General features: G+C 37.5%; 2 protein-coding genes across 7 annotated transcripts in view; one reads left to right on the top strand and one right to left on the bottom strand.

Annotated features, from left to right (window-relative positions):
• EAF2 (ELL associated factor 2) overlaps nucleotides 1-20,956 on the bottom strand; it is a 67,680-nt gene extending 46,724 nt beyond the window's left edge. Inside the window, exons 1-3 of one of the 3 annotated variants that reach the window (XM_055260692.2) lie at nucleotides 20,734-20,956; nucleotides 10,693-10,787; nucleotides 223-359 (exon numbers count right to left, since the gene is read on the bottom strand). In XM_055260692.2, coding sequence (XP_055116667.1) covers nucleotides 223-359; nucleotides 10,693-10,787; nucleotides 20,734-20,839 — 338 coding nt within the window. In that variant the 5' untranslated portion in view covers nucleotides 20,840-20,956. The remainder of the gene's footprint in view (nucleotides 1-222; nucleotides 360-10,692; nucleotides 10,788-20,733) is intronic. The other 2 variants (XM_055260694.2, XM_063630168.1) reach the window with 2 other exon arrangements.
• A 42-nt stretch (nucleotides 20,957-20,998) lies between these two features.
• The window catches only part of IQCB1 (IQ motif containing B1), a 69,790-nt gene continuing 68,962 nt past the window's right edge, over nucleotides 20,999-21,826 (top strand). Inside the window, exons 1-2 of one of the 4 annotated variants that reach the window (XM_055259181.2) lie at nucleotides 20,999-21,158; nucleotides 21,649-21,737. The gene's annotated coding sequence lies outside the window, so the exon portion shown is untranslated. Of the gene's footprint in view, nucleotides 21,261-21,648; nucleotides 21,738-21,826 lie in introns of all 4 variants that reach the window. The other 3 variants (XM_055259182.2, XM_063630165.1, XM_063630166.1) reach the window with 3 other exon arrangements.

Below are 21,826 nucleotides of genomic sequence, written 5' to 3'. Positions count from 1 at the left end.
ATTTAGAAGCAAAACAAGCTTTTATATATCACAGGGTGATGTGGTTAAAAGCTTTTGGCTTAGGATCTCCACCAAATTTAAACTTAGAAAAAGATTAAAACATTTTTGTACCACACAGAAATAACCCTTATATTATAATGTGACTTAATACAGTAATTTTTTTCCTGACATTTCCTTAGAAATTTATGTTTATAATATAATTTATTTCATTAAACCACATACCTTGTTTTTTTTACAGTGATGTTGCTGCTGAGTTTTTCTAGTCGACATTCTCCAGTATCATGGTTAATAATCAAAATGCATTCTTTTAAGTAAGGTTTTTTTGAACCTTTGAAAACAGTTACTGGTGGAGTTGAACCCTGTTTAAAAAGTTAATTATTATTACTTAAAATTTATCATAGGAATTCAGTTGGGAAGGCCTTTGAAATCTTGATTCTGGGTTTCTCCTTCTATGTTATACTTCAAGTCACCCAGAAACTACCTAAATTTACTACCCTGAATCCAAAGAGTGTAGTAAAAAAGACAGATGAAGATAGGCTGAAATCTCAAAGCTGCTGTCATTGAGGAAAGGGAAGAGAGGAGGTACTCACCTTGTGACAGTAAAGATTTGTTTCATTGGCCTATAATGAGTAATTGAGATTCAATTTGAATACAACCAATATATTTTATGGATAAGGAAACAGAGCCTTGAATCATATTTTCTATTCCTCCTTTTTTTTTTTTTTTTTTTGGAGACAGTCTTGCTCTGTTGCCCGGGCTGGAGTGCAGTGGCACGATCTCGGCTCACTGCAACCTCTACCTCCCGGGTTCAAGTGATTCTCCTGCTTCAGCCTCCAGAGTAGTTGGGATATAGGCATGGATAACCATGTCCAGCTAATTTTTATATTTTTAGTAGAGACGGGGTTTCACCATGTTGGTCAGGCTAGTCTCAAACTCCTGACCTCAAGTGATCCACCCATCTCAGTCTCCCAAAGTGCTGTGATTACAGGCATGAGCCACTGCGCCCAGCCTCCTCATCTTCTTTCTTATTGCTTTATAAGTTTAATTTTTAAAATCTGGCATTTTCTTAAAGCAATACCTCCCTATGCATATTAAGGAACATCTCTTACACTAAACCCACTAATTAATTTTAGCAAAATTAAAAGTGAGATAAGCAGACATTATGTGCTTAATGATGTCATATGAAAGTACACCGCACCATCCATAAAATACTCTTGCCAAAAACCACACAAAAATCCCAAAGAATTTAACTCTTATCAAACCCCAAAGAATCTGTAATCCAGCCTGCCCTTAGATATATAACTACCAATTCATAGAAAATAGAAGGAATAGAGGAACAAGTTAAATACATCCAGATAGAAATAATTTGGAGTCCAGAATGTAGGTATATTCTCTAGGACAGATAATACGGTTTTTCCAACAAACCAATGGCATAAAAAAGCGAAGAAAGCCAGGTGCAGGCACTGTAGTACCAGCTACTTGTGGAGGATGGGTGCTGAAGCAGGACAGCTTGAAGCCAGGAGTTCTAGGCTTCAGTGTGACATAATCACACCCGTGAATAGCCACTGCACTCCAACCTGGGCAACACAGTGAGACCCTGTCTCTAAAAAAGATAAATTAAAAAAGGGGTGGAGAGGAAAGGGACTTTCAAAGAATAAAAGAGACAAGAAATACAATATTCAAATACAATGTAGAAATCTTATTTGGATTCTAGTTAGGACATTTTACAGACAAACATCTCTAAAAACACGTTTTTGAGATCATCACAAAATTGTGACTATGGATGAAGTATTATTATCAATTATGTTATTTGTGATAATAGCATGGTGCTTAGATAAAGATGGAAATGTCCTTATCAGTTAGAGATACATAAATAAGCATTGATGAAATGGCGCATTGTCTGGGATTTGCTATAAAATATGCCAAGGAAAAAAAATGGTAAGACACTAGATTAAAAAAGATTAGCAAAATGTTGATAATTGTTAAAGCTCAGTGATGGGTACATGTCATTCATTATACTATTCTGTTGGCAATAAAAGAAACCTAGATCATTACTAATAAGCTACATCTACTTACATGCTCCTCCCCTATCTTTTGTCCCTGCCCCATCGAACCTGAAGGAATTTTACGTTTGTCATTATTTTGCTTTATCCCACATATATGTATTTCTAAGCAATTAATTGTGTATGTTTGCCTCTGAAGTTTATAAAAGTACATTAAATTTTAATGGATTTATCATAATAATTTTGTCAAATATTACAAAAGTAATCAAATAGTACTGTTAGATCAGGTCAGAAAAGGATGACCTCTAAAAAGGCTAAGGGGTGTATCATATTAAAGTTAATCATTAGAGATTTACTAAATGACCAGTAGGAGGAGTATAAGATAAATTTGGTAATTGAAAATGCCATAAAAGATGGGTAGGTTAGAGATTTCTGAAGGTATGGAGGGAAAATTATAAATGTAAAATAAAGGAACAGTTGTTTGTGGGTTTTTTACCTCTCCCAAAGACTAAAGTAATCTACAGAAAATCAAGAACGCACAACACATAGATGAAGACATGTCTGGGCTAGCTCTAAAACGGTTAGATGTGGAGCACTTAGTTGAAGCCCTGGGAAGCTGGAGAGTCAGGAGCATGATCATAACAAAACAAAGTGGGTCTACTTGGCTGGTAAGTAAATTTTTCAGATGTGTTGACTGAAACAAGTAAGATACCCCAAAACAGTTACCTAAGGACTCCAAATTACAGTTGATAAGAGATTTGTGCAATATATTCTTCTTAATGATATCTGTAGTCTTAATTAGAATGGAATACATCTAAAAATTACAATGTATTATTGTTCTCTGAGCTCCTGAAAATAAGAACTAATCATTAATTTTTTAAAAATTGCTCTCAGCACCTGAAGAAGTACCAAGACCTTTATAAATATTCAATGAACGTTAAATACGAACAATAGAGACAATTTCTGGTCATAAGTAACAAATGAAACAAATCTTTCATAATCTCTACACCTGCCATCTACATTTTGAACAAGTTTTATAAATGTAAACTTTCTCCCTCATTAAATTGAGCACTATTCCTAACTTTTAAGCTTCAGTTTCTGTCCATTCCCTTATTCAATACCCCAAGAAAGGCAACTATTAAAGTACCAGACAACCACTAAGCATATGAACTATCATTGCCTCTAAATAACTATTGAATACCTCCTATTGGCTCCATGTCCACTGTGATTACACACCTTCAATCGTCATTCACCTAGATTATTGTTATTCTCCTCCCTACTCTCTTTCCAATTTTGTTCCCCATTCTGCAGGCAGGCAAATCTAATCGTATTGTTCCCATGTTTAAAAATCTTTCTGTGCTTAAAAAACTATGTATTCAAGATAAAAGCCATATTCCATAAACCTGCACATGGACCCTCCATGATCTTCTCATCTACTCTCCAACTTTCTCAATTTGCCCTGTTTACAAACCACATAGAATTGCTTATAATTGGTTTACACGAATGACTGACTTAGGATGGTCAACCAAAAGACAAAATTGTAAAATAAAATATAAAATAAGTGAGTGGGCCATGTGTGGTGACTCATGCATGTAATCCCACCATTTTAGATGGCTAATGATCACTTGAGCCCAGGAGTTTCCGAACAGCATGGGCAACATGGGGACAACCTGTATCTACAAAAAAAATTAAAAAATTAGCTGGGCATGGTGGTACACATTTGTAGTCCTAGCTGCTTGGAAGGCTGAGGCAGGAGGATTGCTTGAGCCCAGGAGTTTGATGCTGCAGTGGGCTATAATTGTGCCACTGCACTCCAGCCTGAGTGGCAGAATGAAATCTTGTCTCTAAAAAATAAATAAAATAAGTGCGTGCATACGTTATTTGAGGGAATGAAAGGACTCTTAACCATACAACAAAGGAATCAGAACCAACACCTCAACATAGGGGAATGAAGAGAAAATATAAATATAAATAAAAGAAGCAACAAAAGAAATCTGGCTATTTATATATACTTAACTTTAAATGGATAAGAATAGGCTTGGCCGGGCGCGGTAGCTCATGCCTGCAATCCCAGCACTTTGGGAGGCCAAGGGAGGTGGATCATCTGAGGTCAGGAGTTCGAGACCAGCCTGGTCAACATGGTGAACCCCCAACTCTACTAAAAATACAAAAAATTAGCTGGGCATGGTGGCGGGCACCGCCTGTAATCCCAGCTACTTGAGAGGCTGAGGCAGGAGTATTGCTCAAACCCAGAAGGTGGAGGTTGTGGTGAGCCAAGATTGCACCACTGCACTCCAGCCTGGGTGACAGAGCGAGACTCCATCTCAAAAAATAATAAAAAAAAAATGAGTAAGAATAGACTGTCTGAGAATGTATAATGTAAGAGCTAAATAAGTATTCTTGACGTGAAGATATTCTATAATGTAATACAATATCTTGGCAAAAACTTAGATGTTTGGCTGAGGTGGAAAGAAAGAGAAGTGGGAGGAGAAAAAAGTCTTATTATTAAGGGATAATAAATGTATTCTAAAAATCTCACTTGATAGAAGTAGGAAAATAATGGAGGAACTCAGTTTTCCTATAAGAAAATAAAATCATATGCCTCATTAAGAACACCAGGAAAAGAAAATAATCAATAATGGAATGGAAAAGTATACTAGTACTCCAAAAGTAATAAGAGTAATCAAAAAAAGTAATGAAAAAAAATCAAAGGGAAAAAAAGAAATGGTTGGTAAAACTAATAAAGAATATAAAAGAAGAAACAACAAATATTTAAAACCTAATAAACTATAAGATAAATAAAAATCAAGTATATCAATTTTGAACTAAATGTGAATAGACTGAATAGACAGTGTTCTCAGGATAAAAACAGAAAGTGCCAAACTGGGTTTAAAAATAAAACAGCGGCCGGGCGCGGTGGCTCACGGTTGTAATCCCAGCACTTTGGGAGGCCGAGGCGAGCGGATCACGAGGTCAGGAGATCGAGACCACAGTGAAACCCCGTATCTACTAAAAATACAAAAAATTAGCGGGACGTGGTGGCGGGCGCCTGTAGTCCCAACTACTCGGAGAGGCTGAGGCAGGAGAATGGCGTGAACCTGGGAGGCGGAGCTTGCAGTGAGCCGAGATTGCGCCACTGCACTCCAGCCTGGGCGACAGAGCGAGACTCCGTCTCAAAAAAATAAATAAATAAATAAATAAAAATAAAACAGCATATTATACTAACAAAAGATATACTTCATACAAAATGTCAGCTAAATAAAAGGAAGAGACACTAAGATTCTATGAACACACACACAAAAAAAGGTTGATTATATATATAAACATATATATATCAGAGAAGTAGGCACTTAAGCTTAAAAACACAAAAATAGGACAAAAATGTTATTTTGTAATAAAGATATACTTCATTAAAAAATATAACTTTAAAAGGATGTTAAAATAGGACTCTGGTCCTAAAATCAGATGAGGTCCCAAGAATGTAATGGACTATTTTCCTATGTCGGCTAAGTAAACCCGTTGGAGAAAACCAGACTAGGTTTATTTGGGAAGGGACTTTGCCCAAGAGGGTCATCTGGAGTACCCCTCATACATACAGGAGCCTCTTAAGTGTAGGATTTGAGGGTTGAATTATACATAACCACTAGAAATGCATTGCCTGAATAATAGAATAGTTAGAAGTTTCCAGTGGGTTATTTCATAAAAGTCCACAGAAGCACCCGTAAGATAAAGAGTCAACCCCAAAAATATGCCAATCTCAGCACCAATGACAAATCTTAACAGTCAAGTTAAGTAAAACTTTTTCTTTCAAAATTCAACACTTCGAAATTTTGTAGCAATCATGGAGAACTGTTTGTAAGGAAGAGAGATTTGTAAATGCCCACTATTTAACCAGACTATCAGTGTTCGTTTTTATTAGTTTTTTCTATTTGGTAATACCATAGAAACCTAAGACAAATGGAATTAGAAAATCTACCCTATCAAACAACCAAAGGTACTCTTAAAATTATAATATAATAAAAGCTCTATTTTATGTTCTGACTCTAAGCTTCCTAGGCAGTTATACCAGGATGACGAAAGCAAATTCATATAGACAATAGAAGAATCTAAATGCCTCAAACAAATAACCATTACATTTCCACAAAATACCTACAGAATTAAGAACACTGAAGAAAAGCAAACCTCCTACCTGCTTAAAGATGTTCTTTAAGTGAAGGGGGAAACCCCTCACAAAGTCTATTTGAGAATGTAATTTCCATTGTTATTCATGATTGTTCAAGGGCTACATACCCAGGAGAAACAATATTTGCTTTTGACAGTTGGTGATCTAAATAACTCTTTCATTCTCTTTTTTTTGGGGGGTGGGGCTTTTAAAATAACCCTTATTTTTTAAAAGTTAATATGTGCATTATAGGAAACTGAAAAACACAAGAAGCAAAGAACAAAGTCATTCACAATCACAAGCAGTTTATAGTTTGACATGTTCTTCTAGATCCTGTGTGTGTGTGTAGACACAACATCCAATTTTATGGGACTGAGATTGTACAGTACGTATCATGATTTTTCACACATCACGAATATTTACCAATTCAAAATCCCAAAGCTATATGAATATTTTGATAACCAAGAATACACTACACCAACTCAAATTGCTAAAAAAAAAAAAAAAGTAATCCTGCCTTTCTTGGGACAAAAATTTCATAGAAGACAAAAATGGCAACATGCCTCTAGATAAAAGCATTGGCAGAGTTCCAATTTAAATGCTGCATTCCCTTAATGCTCAATTTAAAATGAAACACACAGCAACAGAATACACTAAGTATAATGTTTTTAAGAGAATTCATTAGCAGATCTATACCATTAAAATATTAGCAAAGTATATTTCCATTGAATTACTTAATTAATTACTTACAGCCAAAAGAGATGCATACATCAATGGCTATCAAAATGTAAATATGGACATATATGGACATATCTGCATACATTTCTGCCTGTATACTTCCTTCTGCCCTTCTGCTCCCAACCTAATGAACAAGTCCTGACATATGCTGCTCAGAGGTGGCTTAACAATTCGATGTCCAAGATGCATCTTTTCTATCAATTATAACAAAGGTATTTACAAATTGGCTAATTCACTAGCTCTAGTTTTTATCACAAGTTGTCACCCCATTCATAAATCTTAGATGTTGCAAAATAATGAACTTTGTCCACAATGAACACAGGCACTTTAGTAAAAACGCTCATATAGACCTGTGGTTATCATCTAAAACTATCATCTAGATAAGGAGATACTAGCAAAGAGCCCTTCCCTTCATCCTTCCTCTTCTCCCTCTTCCACCATCCCGGTGACTAAGTGTAGGATGTCTAGCTCCAAGAGATGGACTAATAAAGGTCACCCCCAGAAGACAGGCCTTTCTAAAAACTAATAAAAGGACATTCACAAAGGGACTGGTTTACTACATCTATTTTTAACATACTTTGAGCATTAAGACTTATCCTTTAATACACAATAGTAACTAAAATGCACATATAGAACAATGGTTAGACCATCTGAACTAATCTCAGGAGCACAGAACCCTTCTCCTTGCATACCTCCTCCCCCCTCCCCCCAACTCTTTCATTTTCACTGTTTAAATGAGTTAATAATTAATTTATATTATATAATAGACCCTTTATCAATCTGATTCCTAAATATCTAAATATTACCCTCCTTGTCCTCATATGCACCCCTTTTGACCTAGCCTACATATATGCCTACATATGTAACTACATATATGCCACTAGGCATTATATGCAGTTCTTCAAATGTTTAACAAACTTTCTTTTGTTGTTGTATCTTAGTCCTTGTCTTTTTCTTTTCTCTGACTAAAATGTCCTTCCCTCTCTCCTTTACCTGGGTAACTTTAACTCATCTTCAAAACTCAGTGTATCCTGATGTCTCCTCCCTGTACCCTGGCTGAGATACCTCTCTTTCCTGTTTCTATAATATTCTATGTATATCTTTTTATAGTTCTTAGATTTCTACATTTTTATCAGTTATTTCCCGTCTCTCCCATTAAATGATAAAATGTTTCAGGACACTGACTGTGTCTAGTCTACTTCTGTATTCCCAGTGGCAGCTACCTAGAATAGGACTTATCACACAGAATGTCCATGCATATACACACACGCAAATACTGAGGCATATTCTTTTTGGACATATCCGTGGGGGCTTGTGGAAAGGGGCGGTGGTGGTGGTAGTAACTTTTCCCAAATGATTTCTTTACAATTTCTGAAATTTACAATTCGCAGGCTTGAAAACATAGGCCTCCTGTAACTGTGCTTCCTTTAAGGCGTATTTCAATTGAGACCATAACCAAACACCTGGAAGATGGTAACTCTTGGTTAAAGCAAGATATGAATGAATAACAAGGGTTTATTATTAAACATAAGAATCCCCATTTCTTTGGAGGAGAACAATGCAAGGGATGAGGATGGGAGGAAGGCAACTTGACAAAACAATATTCTACTTGGCGAACAAACAAACAAAAAATCCAACTAAAGTGATTCTGCAAACCAGTCATTACTGATCAATAATACTATATAGCCTGAGACAATAGACTAGTGGTTCCTGTTTGTTGTTGTTGTTGTTGTTGTTTGTTTGGTTTTTGAGACACAGTTTCGCTCTTGTTGCCCAGGCTGGAGTGCAATGGCGCAATGGTTCCTGTTGTTAATGTGAGGCTTTAAACTCTTAAAATTCAGTGGTTGGTTCAGGTTTTTCTTTAATAAACATCATAAAGCAAAGAAGCCTTAGGTTACTAGAGATTAAATTTCCAAATTGTTTTAGAGATACTAGAACCTGAATAATTTTTCATAACAGAGTAATACAAAGATTAACTTATCTACGACATCTCATACTAAATAGATTTTTCATTTCCTTCAGTTCCAGAGAGAACAAACGGAAATATTCAATAAAAAGCCCATACAAATTTAATTAGCCCTAGGAAAATCTCCAGAGACGGTAACTGACACAGTCTGACATAAGAGTGGGCTCTCAATAAATGGTTAACTGATAAAAATAAGAAAAAGACAGGAGATGAGAGGATAGAGAGTTTACTTGCTATACGTATAACCATGGTAAACCATCTCATTAATGCATAAAGGAGAATGTGGACGGACTAGCACAAAACCACCCCTATTACAAAAATTAAACAAAACAAAGAAAAAATCTCAAAAAATCCAGCATTTTCTTTATGTATTAAAGTATAAAGTTACAGTCTTGATTTTTTTCTGAGAATAGACAAAGTTAGTATAAAAGAAAAGAAAAAGAAACTTAAGCTGAATACTCAAAAATTTCTATCTCAAGGACTGAGAAAACTAGAGCATACAACAAAGAACTTGTATTTTTATGCAAATAGTATTTGGTACCGTTACTTGGATACATCTGGAAATTTTTTTAATGGACAAAACTTTTGGTTAGGGCCTGACAGTCTCTTTCTTTTTAAAATCACTCCTCAAACTCCAGCTGAAGTTCTTTCAAAAACACAATCTAATCATTAGAATTCTAATCACTGGACTTTCAGCCAGAGTTTGAGGAGTGGTTTTAAAAAGAAAGAGATTTTCTAATCTAACAAATCTAATAATGTTACCTCTCTGTATTAAAACTTCTAATGGTTTTCTAATATCTACTGGATAAAGCCCAAATTCTACATTACAACATAAAATACCCTTCACAATTTCATCTTGACCTACTTTTCTAGTCTCTGTTGCTATCAATCATTTTTCTTTTTCTTTTTCTTTCTTTTCTTTTTTTTTTGAGACGGAGTCTCGCTCTGTCACCCAGGTTGGAGTGCAGTAGTGTGATCTCGGCTCACTGCAACCTCTGCCTCCCAAGTTCCAGCGATTCTCCTGCCTCAGCCTCCCAAATAGCTGGGACTACAGGTGCCCACCACCACGACTGACTAATTTTTGTATTTTTAGTAGAGACAGGGCTTCACCACGTTGGCCAAGCTGGCCTGGAACTCCTGACCTCGTGATCCACCTGCTTCGGCCTCCCAAAGTGCTGGGATTACCGGGGTAAGCCACCACGCCCAGCCCATTTTTCATGATACTATGATTTACTACATAAAGTCACTTATTCCACAAACTGTTTGTTTTTTCAGCATCAGAGCTTTTCACATACTGTTCTGTTTGCTTATTCTACTCCTTGTCTACCCAATAAAATCTTACTTGTCCTTTAAAGGCTCAGCTGAAATATTGCTTGCTTTATGAAGCTTATTAAGATTCCACCAGGCAGAGTATTTGCTTCTACTTATGTGGTTACATAGAATTTCATATATGCTCTAACTTATAACACTAGATGTTTATGTGTCTGTCTGCTATAAAAGATTAGGACTAGAAGGCAAGGGATATGTTACTATCCTAAGGTCAGTGTTTAAAATCTGGCTTATAGTAGGAACTTAATAAATATTTGTTTAGACTCTAATTTTTTTTCAAATCATTTGCTATGATAGTTCTTGGAACTATTAAATGGACTAAAATATTTTAACATTTTTTTTTTGCCTAAAGTAGTTTAAAATATGGTTTTTGCTTTGCTGTGCTTATTAATTACTTTAACCAATTATCACTACACAAATTATGCAATTATTTTCATTTAAATTTACTGAGCATCCCACAAAAGTGACCACTTTAAATATACAGAAATACTCACTTCTATATTTGGCAGAGTTATGGTCACCTGTTCACCTTCACCGACCTCAAGGTATCCTTCAGAAGAAGTGTCAATAGAAGCAGGTTTGAAGTCATCTAAAAATAGATACAAATACCAATTTTTATAAAATGTAATGATATTTGGATATAAAAATTATGAGCATGTTTCAGAATGATAAATCATTTTTCAAGAGCTTTGTAATTAAAATGCTTTAAAGTATTCATATTACAAATGAACAAACAAAATACAATCTAGTTTATTTATTTCTTTATGCATAATTCTGAGAAAAAAGAAATAGCTATACTCTAAAACAGAATTAGTCACACTCATGCTTCCATAGAATCCTGTTTAGACCAAGATGAATCTGACTAACGTGTTCTACTGCTAAAAACTAAATAATATCAGTGTTTTCACAACTTACTAAAAAACTGATATAGGTAGAATGTTTTCAATTTTCAGTCCTTTTTTCCCATAAATTTTTCTTTTTTATGTTATTTTTAATGGCTGCTGACTTAGTTCATGAATGTTGGCCCATAAATTTTTTTTAAAGCACCTTTGGTGCCCACTACCACTTGTCTGTCATTCTACTACCACTTGTCTGTCATTCTATCAGAACAAAATGAATGAATACATAGCAAATACAGTACATATTAATGAAGAAACTTAAGAAAAAGTAATCTTTCTAGTTTAACAGTTTTTTTCATGAATATGTACACCACTAAATGATGTATAATTTAACCAAATCTGTCATTTTAGAAGATCTTAAAATAAAATTTAATTTTGAGTTAAATCATAGTTCAAACGATGCCATTAAAATCTATCATCTAGGAGGAAATTCAGGGTACTAAGATATTTCACGGGGGGAGGGGGGAGGGATAGCATGAGGAGATATACCTAATGCTAAATGACGAGTTAATGGGTGCAGCACACCAATATGGCACATGTACACATATGTAACAAACCTGCACATTGTGCACATGTACCGTAAAACTTAAATTACAATAATACAATTAAATTAAAAAAAGATTTCAAAGAGGCTGCGTCAGAATCAGAAAGATTTACAATGATTAAAACCTAATATGAGGATTATTATATAAAAAAAGATATTTCATATGTTAAACAAGCTTAAAAACCTCTAAGGAATTAAAGCCATTTAAAACTAATTCATATGAATATACATCAACAACTAATAATTCTGATATATAGTTCCCTGTGGTATATTTACATTAACTCCTTATTAAAATATAGTATAATGCAAAAGAGAACAAAAATTAAGCTTTGACTTTTACACAGTGACACGTAACCACCAACCAAATCAAGAAATAGAACATTACCAGCTCCACAGAGGCCCCTCCCAGTTATTACCCATTGTTCCAAAAGATTAATCTTCATATTAACAAAAAGGTCCCAAAGGCAAAAAGTCTAAACCCAAAGTAATGGATATTTATAAGTGGAATTTAGGGAATTATAATTAGCAAACCTTGGGAAAGGAGCATTTTCCAATAATCATCAAATTATTGCTCTGTCAGTAAACAAAGGCTGGCCCTGCTTCACGATGACAATTAAAATAGCTGACATTTATAGAACACTTACTACATGCCAGGCACCATGCTTAACACTTCATATTTACCTCTTATAACAACTCTGAAATAAATGAAATCTATTCCTCTATTCCTTAAATAAACATAAATGCAAATGAATATAAACGATTTACAGAAAGTATTTTTATAATATAGTTTATTCTTCATGCTGCTTTAATTCAAAATTGAATAAGATCTTGATGCTTATTCCTAGATTTTAAAATACAGATATAAAAATAACATAAGCAATATGAAAATGTGAAAGAGTTTTGATTTACAATATATCCCTAGAAAGTATAACTGAAGAATCAAAGGATAAAGATTAGACTGAAAATAAGTTGAGGAGTTTGTTAGCAGTGGCAAAGTAAGAAAAGTGAAAGGTATAATTAAGGTGTCAAGTTTTAGATGTTTGAAAAAGGGTTTGGACTGAGGGAAATAAGTTTTAAATAATGTCAATTGTTGAAAGGACAGTGCTATTGAGGAGAAAAAAATTAGAACTGAACTTGAGTAAGTATCACAGAGATAAAGTAGAAGAGAAGCCAGAAAATCTAAGAGAATGAACACAGATATGAACCAAAACAACAATAATAACAGCTATTACATGCTGATCAATTTTAAAAGTTTTTCCTGATGATTTTTACTTTGAAGTTTCACACCAATCCTGAAGAGTAGTGAATACCCCTATCTTACAGATAAGAGAAGTGAGGGTGGAAAAAAATTAAGTTCCTTGCCCAAGATCATGCAACTGTTTTCTAAAGCTAGGAAAACGAACTACAAAACCCAGTTAGAATAAAAAAGATGAAAGGTTGGCCAGGATATATCAATGTCAACAAAAAGAGAAAAAAAACTTTAGTTTGGGTGGTGATTCCTCAGGGATCTAGAACTAGAAATACCATTTGACCCAGCCATCCCATTACTGGGTATATACCCAAAGGACTATAAATCATGCTGCTATAAAGACACATGCACACGTATGTTTATTGCGGCACTATTCACAATAGCAAAGAGTTGGAACCAACCCAAATGTCCAACAACGATAGACTGGATTAAGAAAATGTGGCACATATACACCATGGAATACTATGCAGCCATAAAAAATGATGAGTTCATGTCCTTTGTAGGGACATGGATGAAATTGGAAAACATCATCCTCAGTAAACTATCGCAAGGACAAAAAACCAAACACCGCATGTTCTCACTCATAGGTGGGAATTGAACAATGAGAACTCATGGACACAGGAAGGGGAACATCACACTCCAGGGACTGTTGTGGGGTTGGGGGAGGGGGGAGGGATAGCATTAGGAGATACACCTAATGCTAAATGACGAGTTAATGGGTGCAGGAAATCAACATGGCACATGGATACATATGTAACAAACCTGCACATTGTACACATGTACCCTAAAACATAAAGTATAATAATAAAAACAAAACAAAACAAAAATAAATAAATAAAAAATAAGTAAATTTGCTTAAAAAAAAAAAACTTTAGCTTGGGCTAGCAAATACCATTTATGAATCTAAAATAAGAACCAAAGTCATTTTATATGGATATATACAGTAGAAATGAAGTAACTGCCTCATAAAATCTTTCACTATTTATAAATAAGTTATCATCATGCCCTATGTGGGTGCCCATACTAGTGGATTTTGTTGATCTGCAACTTTATTTATTATTATTATTTTTTGAGACAGAGTCTCACTCTGTCCTGCATGCTGGAGTGCAGTGGCTAGATCTCGGCTCACTACAACCTCTGCCTTCCGGGTTCAAGCGATTCTCCTGCATCAATTTCCTGAGTAGCTGGGATTACAGGCACGCGCCACCACACCCGGAAATTTTATTTATTTATTTATTTATTTTTTATTTTTGAGACGGAGTCTCTCTGTCGCCTAGGCTGGAGTGCAGTGGTGCGATCTCGGCTCACTGTGACCTCCGCCTCCCGGGTTCAAGCAATTCTTCTGCCTCAGCCTCCTGAGTAGCTGGGATTACGGCGCGCACCACCATATCCGGCTAATTTTTGTATTTTTAGTACAGATGGTTTCACCATGTTGGTTAGGCTGGTCTCAAACTCCTGACCTCGTGATCCGCCCGCCTCGACCTCCCAAAGTGCTGGGATTACAGGCGTGAGCCACCACGCCCGGCTTTATTTTTTATAATTTTAGTAAACACAAGGTTTCACCATGTTGATCAGGCTGGTCTTGAATTCCTGGCCTCAAATGTTCCACCCGCCTCAGCCTCCCAAAGTGCTGGGATTACAGGCATGAGCCACTGCACCTGGCTGGTCCTCAACTTTCTTTTTCTATCTTTTTCCTTTTTTTTTTTTTTTTTTTTTTTTGGGACAGGGTCTCCCTCTGCCACCTAGGATGGAGTACAGTGGTGCAATTTCAGCTCACTGTAACGTACGCCTCCTGGGTTCAAGTGATTCTCCCGCCTCAGCCTCCTGAGTAGCTGAGATTACAAGCGTGCGCCACTACAGCTCGGATAATTTTTGTATTTTTAGTAGAGGCGGGGTTTCACCAAATTGGTCAGGCTGGTCTTGAACTCCCGACCTCAGGTGATCCACCCGCCTCCGCCTCCCAAAGTGCTGGGATTACAGGCGTGAGCCACCGTGCCCGGTAGTCCTCAACTTTCTAATTGTAACTATCCTTCAAAGTTCTGCTCATCAATCTAAGTATTACTCTAAATATTCCTCTATGTCCTTCATCATTTACATCTAATTATTATATCTTCTTTAATATTTTTCAAAGCCATCCCCTTCCATTCTTGCTGTGGACAAGCTAGTTTTCAATCAGCTAAACTACTGGAATACCTTATGGTCTGCCCTTCTGCTTTTCTCTATCCTTTTGCTCTCTTAGAATTTGAATCCTATTTCAAAGTCCCCTCTTCTCTGAAGCTATTTCAGGGTGCAGTCCTTTCCGTACTACCCAGAATCTCAATTTCTTCTCCATTCCCGTAGCATTTACTAAACCGTTAATCAAAACCTATCATAAACTACCTACCTGATATTATTTACCTTTTTTTTTTTTTTTTGAGACGGAGTCTCGCTCTGTCCCCCAGGCTGGAGTGCAGTGGCGAGATCTCGGCTCACTGCAACCTCCGCTCCTGGGTTCATGCCATTGTCCTGCCTCAGCCTCCCGAATAGCTGGGACCACAGGCGCCCGCCACCACTCCTGGCTAATATTTTTTGTACTTTTAGTAGAGACGGGGTTTCACCGTGTCAGCCAGGATGGTCTCGATCTCCTGACCTTATGATCTGCCTGCCTCAGCCTCCCAAAGTGCTGGGATTACAGGCGTGAGCCACCGCACCCGGCCCCCCCTCCCCACCTTTTTTTTTTAGACGAAGTCTCTGTCACCAGGCTGGGGTGCAGTGGCGCGATCTTGGCCCACTACAATCTCTGCCTCCCTGGTTCAAGCAATTCTCCTGCCTCAGCCTCCTGAGTGGCTGGGATTACAGGCACGTGCCACCACAGGCCACTAATTTTTGTATTTTTAGTAGAAACGGGATTTCTCCATGTTGTTCAGGCTGGTCTGGAACTCCTGACCTCGTGATCCGCCCGCCTCAGCCTCCAAAAGTGCTTGCTGGGATTACAGGCGTGAGCCACCGCGCCCGGCATTTTTTTTTTTTCCTGAGGGAATCTCACTCTGTAGCCCAGGCTGGATTGCAGCGGCGCGATCTCGGCTCACCGCAACCTCCGCCTCTTGGGTTCAAGCAATTCTGTCTCAGGCTTCCAAGAAGCTGGATTACAGGCGCCTGCCATCACGCCCGGCTAATTTTTGTATTTTCAGTAGAGACAGGGTTTCACCATCTTGAACAGGCTGGTCTTGAATTGCTGACTTCGTGATCCACCCTCCTCAGCCTCCCAAACTGCTGGGATTACAGGCGTGAGGCACGGTGCCTGGCCTATTATTTACCTTTTCATGGACATGTCCTATTAGATTGTAATTTTTTAAAGCATAGTATTCATACTTTAATTTCTCCAGATAGTGGCTCTAGCACAGTGCCTTTAATGTAATGGATATACAAGAGATCTTGTAGTTCATTCAGGTTCATATTGTTCACTCTTCTCTGAATCACTTCTAAACTTATTTTAAATATATATAAGGTGTTAAATTATGTGTAAAATGCTTGTTTTCTAATTATTTTCTGTGGGTCAGATTCATCTCTGCTTCAAAACTCTCAATCTCTTTAGGGTAGACTGCCATTTTCCTTTCATACTTTTCACCAGTATACTTCTGTTCTCATAGACAGCATCCATTATTAATATTTGACAGTAAAGAATTTTCTATGATAAATATTTAAAACCTTAGAAATGACATCCCAGAATAAAACTATGGCCCTCTGACTTCTAATATTTTTCTCACAGTGACACAAAGGGAAATACTGGAAGGTATGGTTGTCATTTAACTACAGCTAAATGATGCTTTAGAGAGGCCAGCAAGGTTACCCAGGCAGTCAAGCTGATCAGTGGGAATCATAGTGACACGGAGGATGAATAAGCCCAATCTCATAACTCTGCTCCACCCAACTGCTGGCAAGAGAAGATACGGGCTCAATGTTGCCAGCTTATCATCTGATTTTTAAAGATAAGCTGAAAATCTAGATTTTTTATATAAAAGGTCCTGAATGTTAGGTATTTGCAACTAACTCAAGATAAAACAACAATGGTGTGGACCAAACAAAGCACTTCTAAAGCCAAGCTCAGCCTATATGCTATTAATCTATAACCTCTGTTTTAGTGTTTATGAAGTGATTTTTTTCTTTACAATATACTATCAATTTTAATCTTCACAACAAAATTTTGGGTTGAACATTTTGCCCACCTTTTACTAATGGGGAACTCCTCTAAAGTAATGAAGTCAATAAATGATGAAGTCAGGAACTCAAGCCACATAATTTATCTCCTCATATTATATAGCCTATTTGTCTTACATCCACAGATCTTAACTTGTATGTATGTGTATGGGGAGCAGTATTAGGAGATGAGAGTCAGTCATAAATCCCTATGAAAACCTGATGAAAATTATAGACCAATCATCCATCCTCTCCAGAGAAAAATACATATATAAACATACATATTAAATACTGTACAATACCAAGGGGTTCACAGGTCCCTGAAGCCTACATAGATGCCTATAGTATATGAGATTATCTGCAAGAGACAAATGTATGCAAAATATCTTTAGCTTTACTTAATGATAAACATGAATTCATAATCAACAAATCTACCAAAACTATTCTGAATCTATTTACATTCCTAATTATTCTACTGTTAGGATTAATAAATTCTACTCTTTATTACCCATTATATCAGGCAGTGTTGTCTTTTGTCTTCACACACTTTTTTTAAAGTGTATAACTTCTGAGTTTCAAGTGGTTTAGTTCCAGAATTAAAGAATTTGTTGAATAATCTCATGTTCATACTTTCTGTATGCTTCTAAATGTCAAATGTATTCTCTTCTAAGTTGCTATGATTCCAGACCAAATAGTTCATTTCTCAGTTCTCCTTGGTTTGGAAACCCTACCACCAACTTTACCATTTATTTATTCTCTCTGGATTTCTTTCATCTATGCAACATTTTTCAGGTTTACAATGGAATTACTTATTATATTGCATGAAGAGTAGAAAACCATTTTCTACTTTGTATTTAATACTTTTTCTGCCAATGTTTACCGCTTTTCTGATTATTTTGACTGTAACATCACATAATGCCAATGTTTTCATAAGAATCCACAATTATTATCATCAGTTTATTTTCTGGGATTTGAATGAATTCAACCAACTCCAAAACCCACACTGCTCATTAGCTCATCATTTAAGGACACAAAAAAGTGGTGTCATTTACAAACTTAGGATTTCACAATTCATTCCCTTATCTGGATAGAAACAGTAAAACCAGTACTACTCCCAATTCAACATTGATTCTAGTAGGTCTTGTTATTGAAACTCTTCTACCCAGTAAAGCACCTGTTGCTAAGGATTCAGCTTATCGTTCATAGAACATCCCATGCCCTTCCTACCACATGCCAGACTATCTTTTTGATAGTTTTTATTGCTAAACTCTGATAAATGCTGTTTCAAAGTCTGACTAAATTACATTCATTAGCACCCCTCGTACACATATGAATATAACTCTTCAACATTAATTGTGACTACTATTTATTAATGGTGACTACTATTTATTAATGGTGACTACTATTTATTCTCTACCGTGTGGCAAATATTGTGCCAGGTTGTTTATGCTATCTTATTTAATCCTTACAAAAACCATGAAATGCAAATATTACTATTATCTTCTAGCCATAAGAAAACTGAGGTTGAGAGCTTAGAGAATGTTCCCAAAGTCACATTACATATATAGGTGGTGGAGGCCAGGATTCACATCCGGGTTTGCCTGAAGTCTTATATCAGACAGGCAGAATTGCTCCTGTAAATAAAGGCAGAATATTACTTTCTCTCCAATGACATTGGCTTGAGGGTTGGTTATAAATTAGGTCCACCTTATCTGTATGAACATCAGCTTCATACTATTCTACAGTTTTCAAACCTCCCTCTGAGTTCTTAAGAGTGAGGATTACACTGGAAATGAACCTGTCCTCAAGAATAATAAACAGTTTTATTTAAATAAATCTAAAATGATTCTGTGCCATTACCACATCTGCTTCAACAACAACAAAAAAAGAAAATAAGGACTGAAAACCTTTCTAATAGTTTTGTCTTCCACAGGACTAAGTGTGTATTCAAACATGTATGTTTGTTTATTATTGTCATTATTATTGTTGTTTTGCTTATTTTTGTTTATTTTCATTCTTGTAGCTGGATCATCTGATCCTCTGACTTTCAAGATACTGGCATTTTCAGAACCTTTATAAATGAAAGGCTTTGAAGGACCTGCAAGATTATTTTCAAAGGCAATTTTTTATTTATTTAAATTGGGATTTGTGCCCCACATAAGAGAATATATACCCAAATCACATAGAAATACATTCTTAAGCAAATTTTTATAATCTTAAGCCCTTGTAACTTGAAAAATTAATATTAAGACTATTGCATACCTGAGAAGGAAGAGAAAAGGAGAGAGTAGATACTATTTCAGAAAAAGGCATGGAGAAACCAGATAAAGATGCATACCACACTTTCGGAAAATGGGACTGAAGAGAGAGAGAGAAACTGCAGAGCCAGCACAGCACTATCTCACTGTGGGGAGCTCTGGATGAGAAAGTATATGATAAAGAAGAATAAACAAGGGACACTGATGAAGAGTTTCTGTTCACAAATATCTCACCCATTTATTCTACCAATTGGATGTTAATTTTGCTTTAAAAAACCCTTTCAGTAAATATATTTTTGCAGGGTTAAAACCAGTGGTTCTTCATACCTTTACTCTGAGTAACTATAACTAAATTGTCTACAACTTAAATAAACTTTTGGGAGGATGTATGTTTTAATTAGTTGTTTTGATTGAACCATGGAACATTTCAGAGTAAAAACCATAAAGGTCTCTAAACAACCCGAGAACAGAATGACTGAGAAAGGCGGAATGATGAGATATTAAGGAAGGGCAAGGCTGGGGAAAGGAAGTGAAAAAATACTTACAGTTTTACCACAGAAAAATGAGAGGTTATGATTCAGTGATCTCAAAGTTTCCTTCCCGCTCTACAATTCTATGACAGCTGTTATGCAAAAAACGAATGTCTTACACATAAAAACTTATATGCTATATTTTCCTTCCTGGAATCTATATCATCCAACTGCTAAAGCAAAAGAGCTCCTTTTTCTACTCCAACAACATAAAAGAGAATAATTTATTAAAACTAGTTCCAGAGGACGTAAAGAAAACCAAAGGGTAGAAATCACAGGGAGGTAAGCATCTTCCAAATAAAGAAATTAATAACAAGCCCTCGAATACTTTGATAATCAGTATTTGATAACTGAGTGAAATATGGGGTCCAAAGAGATATATAGATCATTGGGATGGTTGAGAATTTCTCCCTTTGCAAAGAACACACCAAATAAGAACCCTCATCTGCCAGAGGTGAGAAAAAGTGAAGAAAAGAGAGAATATTGCCCCACCAGCCTCAAGGCATTCAACTTCCCCGGCATTCGGTCCTTAGTCCCTTCCCATTTGTCACCTTATTATTTTCCTGTCCACCCTTGCATCATCCACCTGTCACGTCTGTCTCCACAGTCACCTCTACAGACTTTTTTCACACTTTCCCTTCCTGTCTGCTGGTCTCAACGCTCTCTGCCCAGGGTTTACCCACATTTGCTCTACTCCGATTCCTTCCACCGACCCCCTAAGACTCCGAGCAGGATAGAGGATAGCGCTGCCTTCCCCCTCCCCGCCCCGTAGTCTCCAACAGTGTAAGGGGTACTGTGGGAACAAAACCGAGAGGGGCTGTGCCTCTTCACCCCCATCCCGGGAGGCTCCCCCTCTATCCCCGGATGGTCCTCACTCACAGCGCACAGTGTGGAAGGCGCAGCGCGGCTGCTTCTCGAAACTCTCCCCTAACTTGAGAACCCGCTCGCGACGGTCCAGGTGTGAGAATCCCGCTGCGCTATTCATAATTACTCTCCCGCTCTGACTAACTCCGCCACCAGCGCTCACTATCTGCCACCTCAGCCTGAAACAGCTGCACTTGATCCCGCCAGCCGAGTCACCACAGACTCCACCCCGCGCCCGACGCGCACCGCCCCACCGGGAGCGTCTCACATTCTGACTGGCTTATTGGCAAAGGGAGCTCCGCCCCTTGACTCCGAGGCTCCTAGTCCCGCCTCCAGGCCGCTTCCCGCGTCGCGACGCACGCTGCCCCGGGAAGACCGCGGCGCTGTGGTGCAGCATGGGAGCTGAGTTCTTTAGTGTAAGAACGCGAAGCGAGGATGAGGTAACTTATCTGAGGTGGTGGCTGGGGAGGGGGAGGGGGAGGGCCCCAGGGCGCCTACCAGGAGGCCAGGACCCCAGGCTCCTGGACGAAGTCAGCCGGCTTGTAAGAGCTCTTAACGGGAGAATCGGCCTGCCCTCACCCCCACTCTGTAGAGATCTGGTGTGGAAACTGAGGCCTGGGGAGGTGCAGTGTCCGGGCACAGGGCCTAGTGTCTTGTCCAAGGCCTGGTAGCGCGAAAGCCGGGTCTCGAATCTGGAGTAAAGGGCCCAGCGGCCCCAGAATCTCGGTCCTTAGACTTGAAGCGACGCTGTTACCTCAGTAATCGTTTTCTGACCTTTTTGTACCAGAGGAAGTATCTTGTGGTCTTAGGACTGGAGAAGGGGATGTGTACTGGGGAGGAGAAAGAGGATTCGGAGATAGGAACTGCAGACTTTAGGATCAGCCGCAACAGGATCGCACTGAATTTCCTTTTAATTTGTTTTCCTCACAGTGATCCGTGGAGGCAGTAACAGGCGCGGCGAGGGAGACGTGATTCCCGAAGAATCAAGGCTGGGCCGGACCCGGTGGCCTGGCAACAGGGTAGTAGCATGAAAATAGATAAATAATTGTCTTTTTGTGTCAAATTTCATTAATTTAATGTAAAGATGGGAGAAGTGTTGAATTATAGG

This window comes from Symphalangus syndactylus, chromosome 21 (assembly GCF_028878055.3).
Source record: "Symphalangus syndactylus isolate Jambi chromosome 21, NHGRI_mSymSyn1-v2.1_pri, whole genome shotgun sequence".
Lineage (NCBI taxonomy): Eukaryota > Metazoa > Chordata > Mammalia > Primates > Hylobatidae > Symphalangus > Symphalangus syndactylus.
This window is presented reverse-complemented; position numbering and strand designations above follow the sequence as displayed.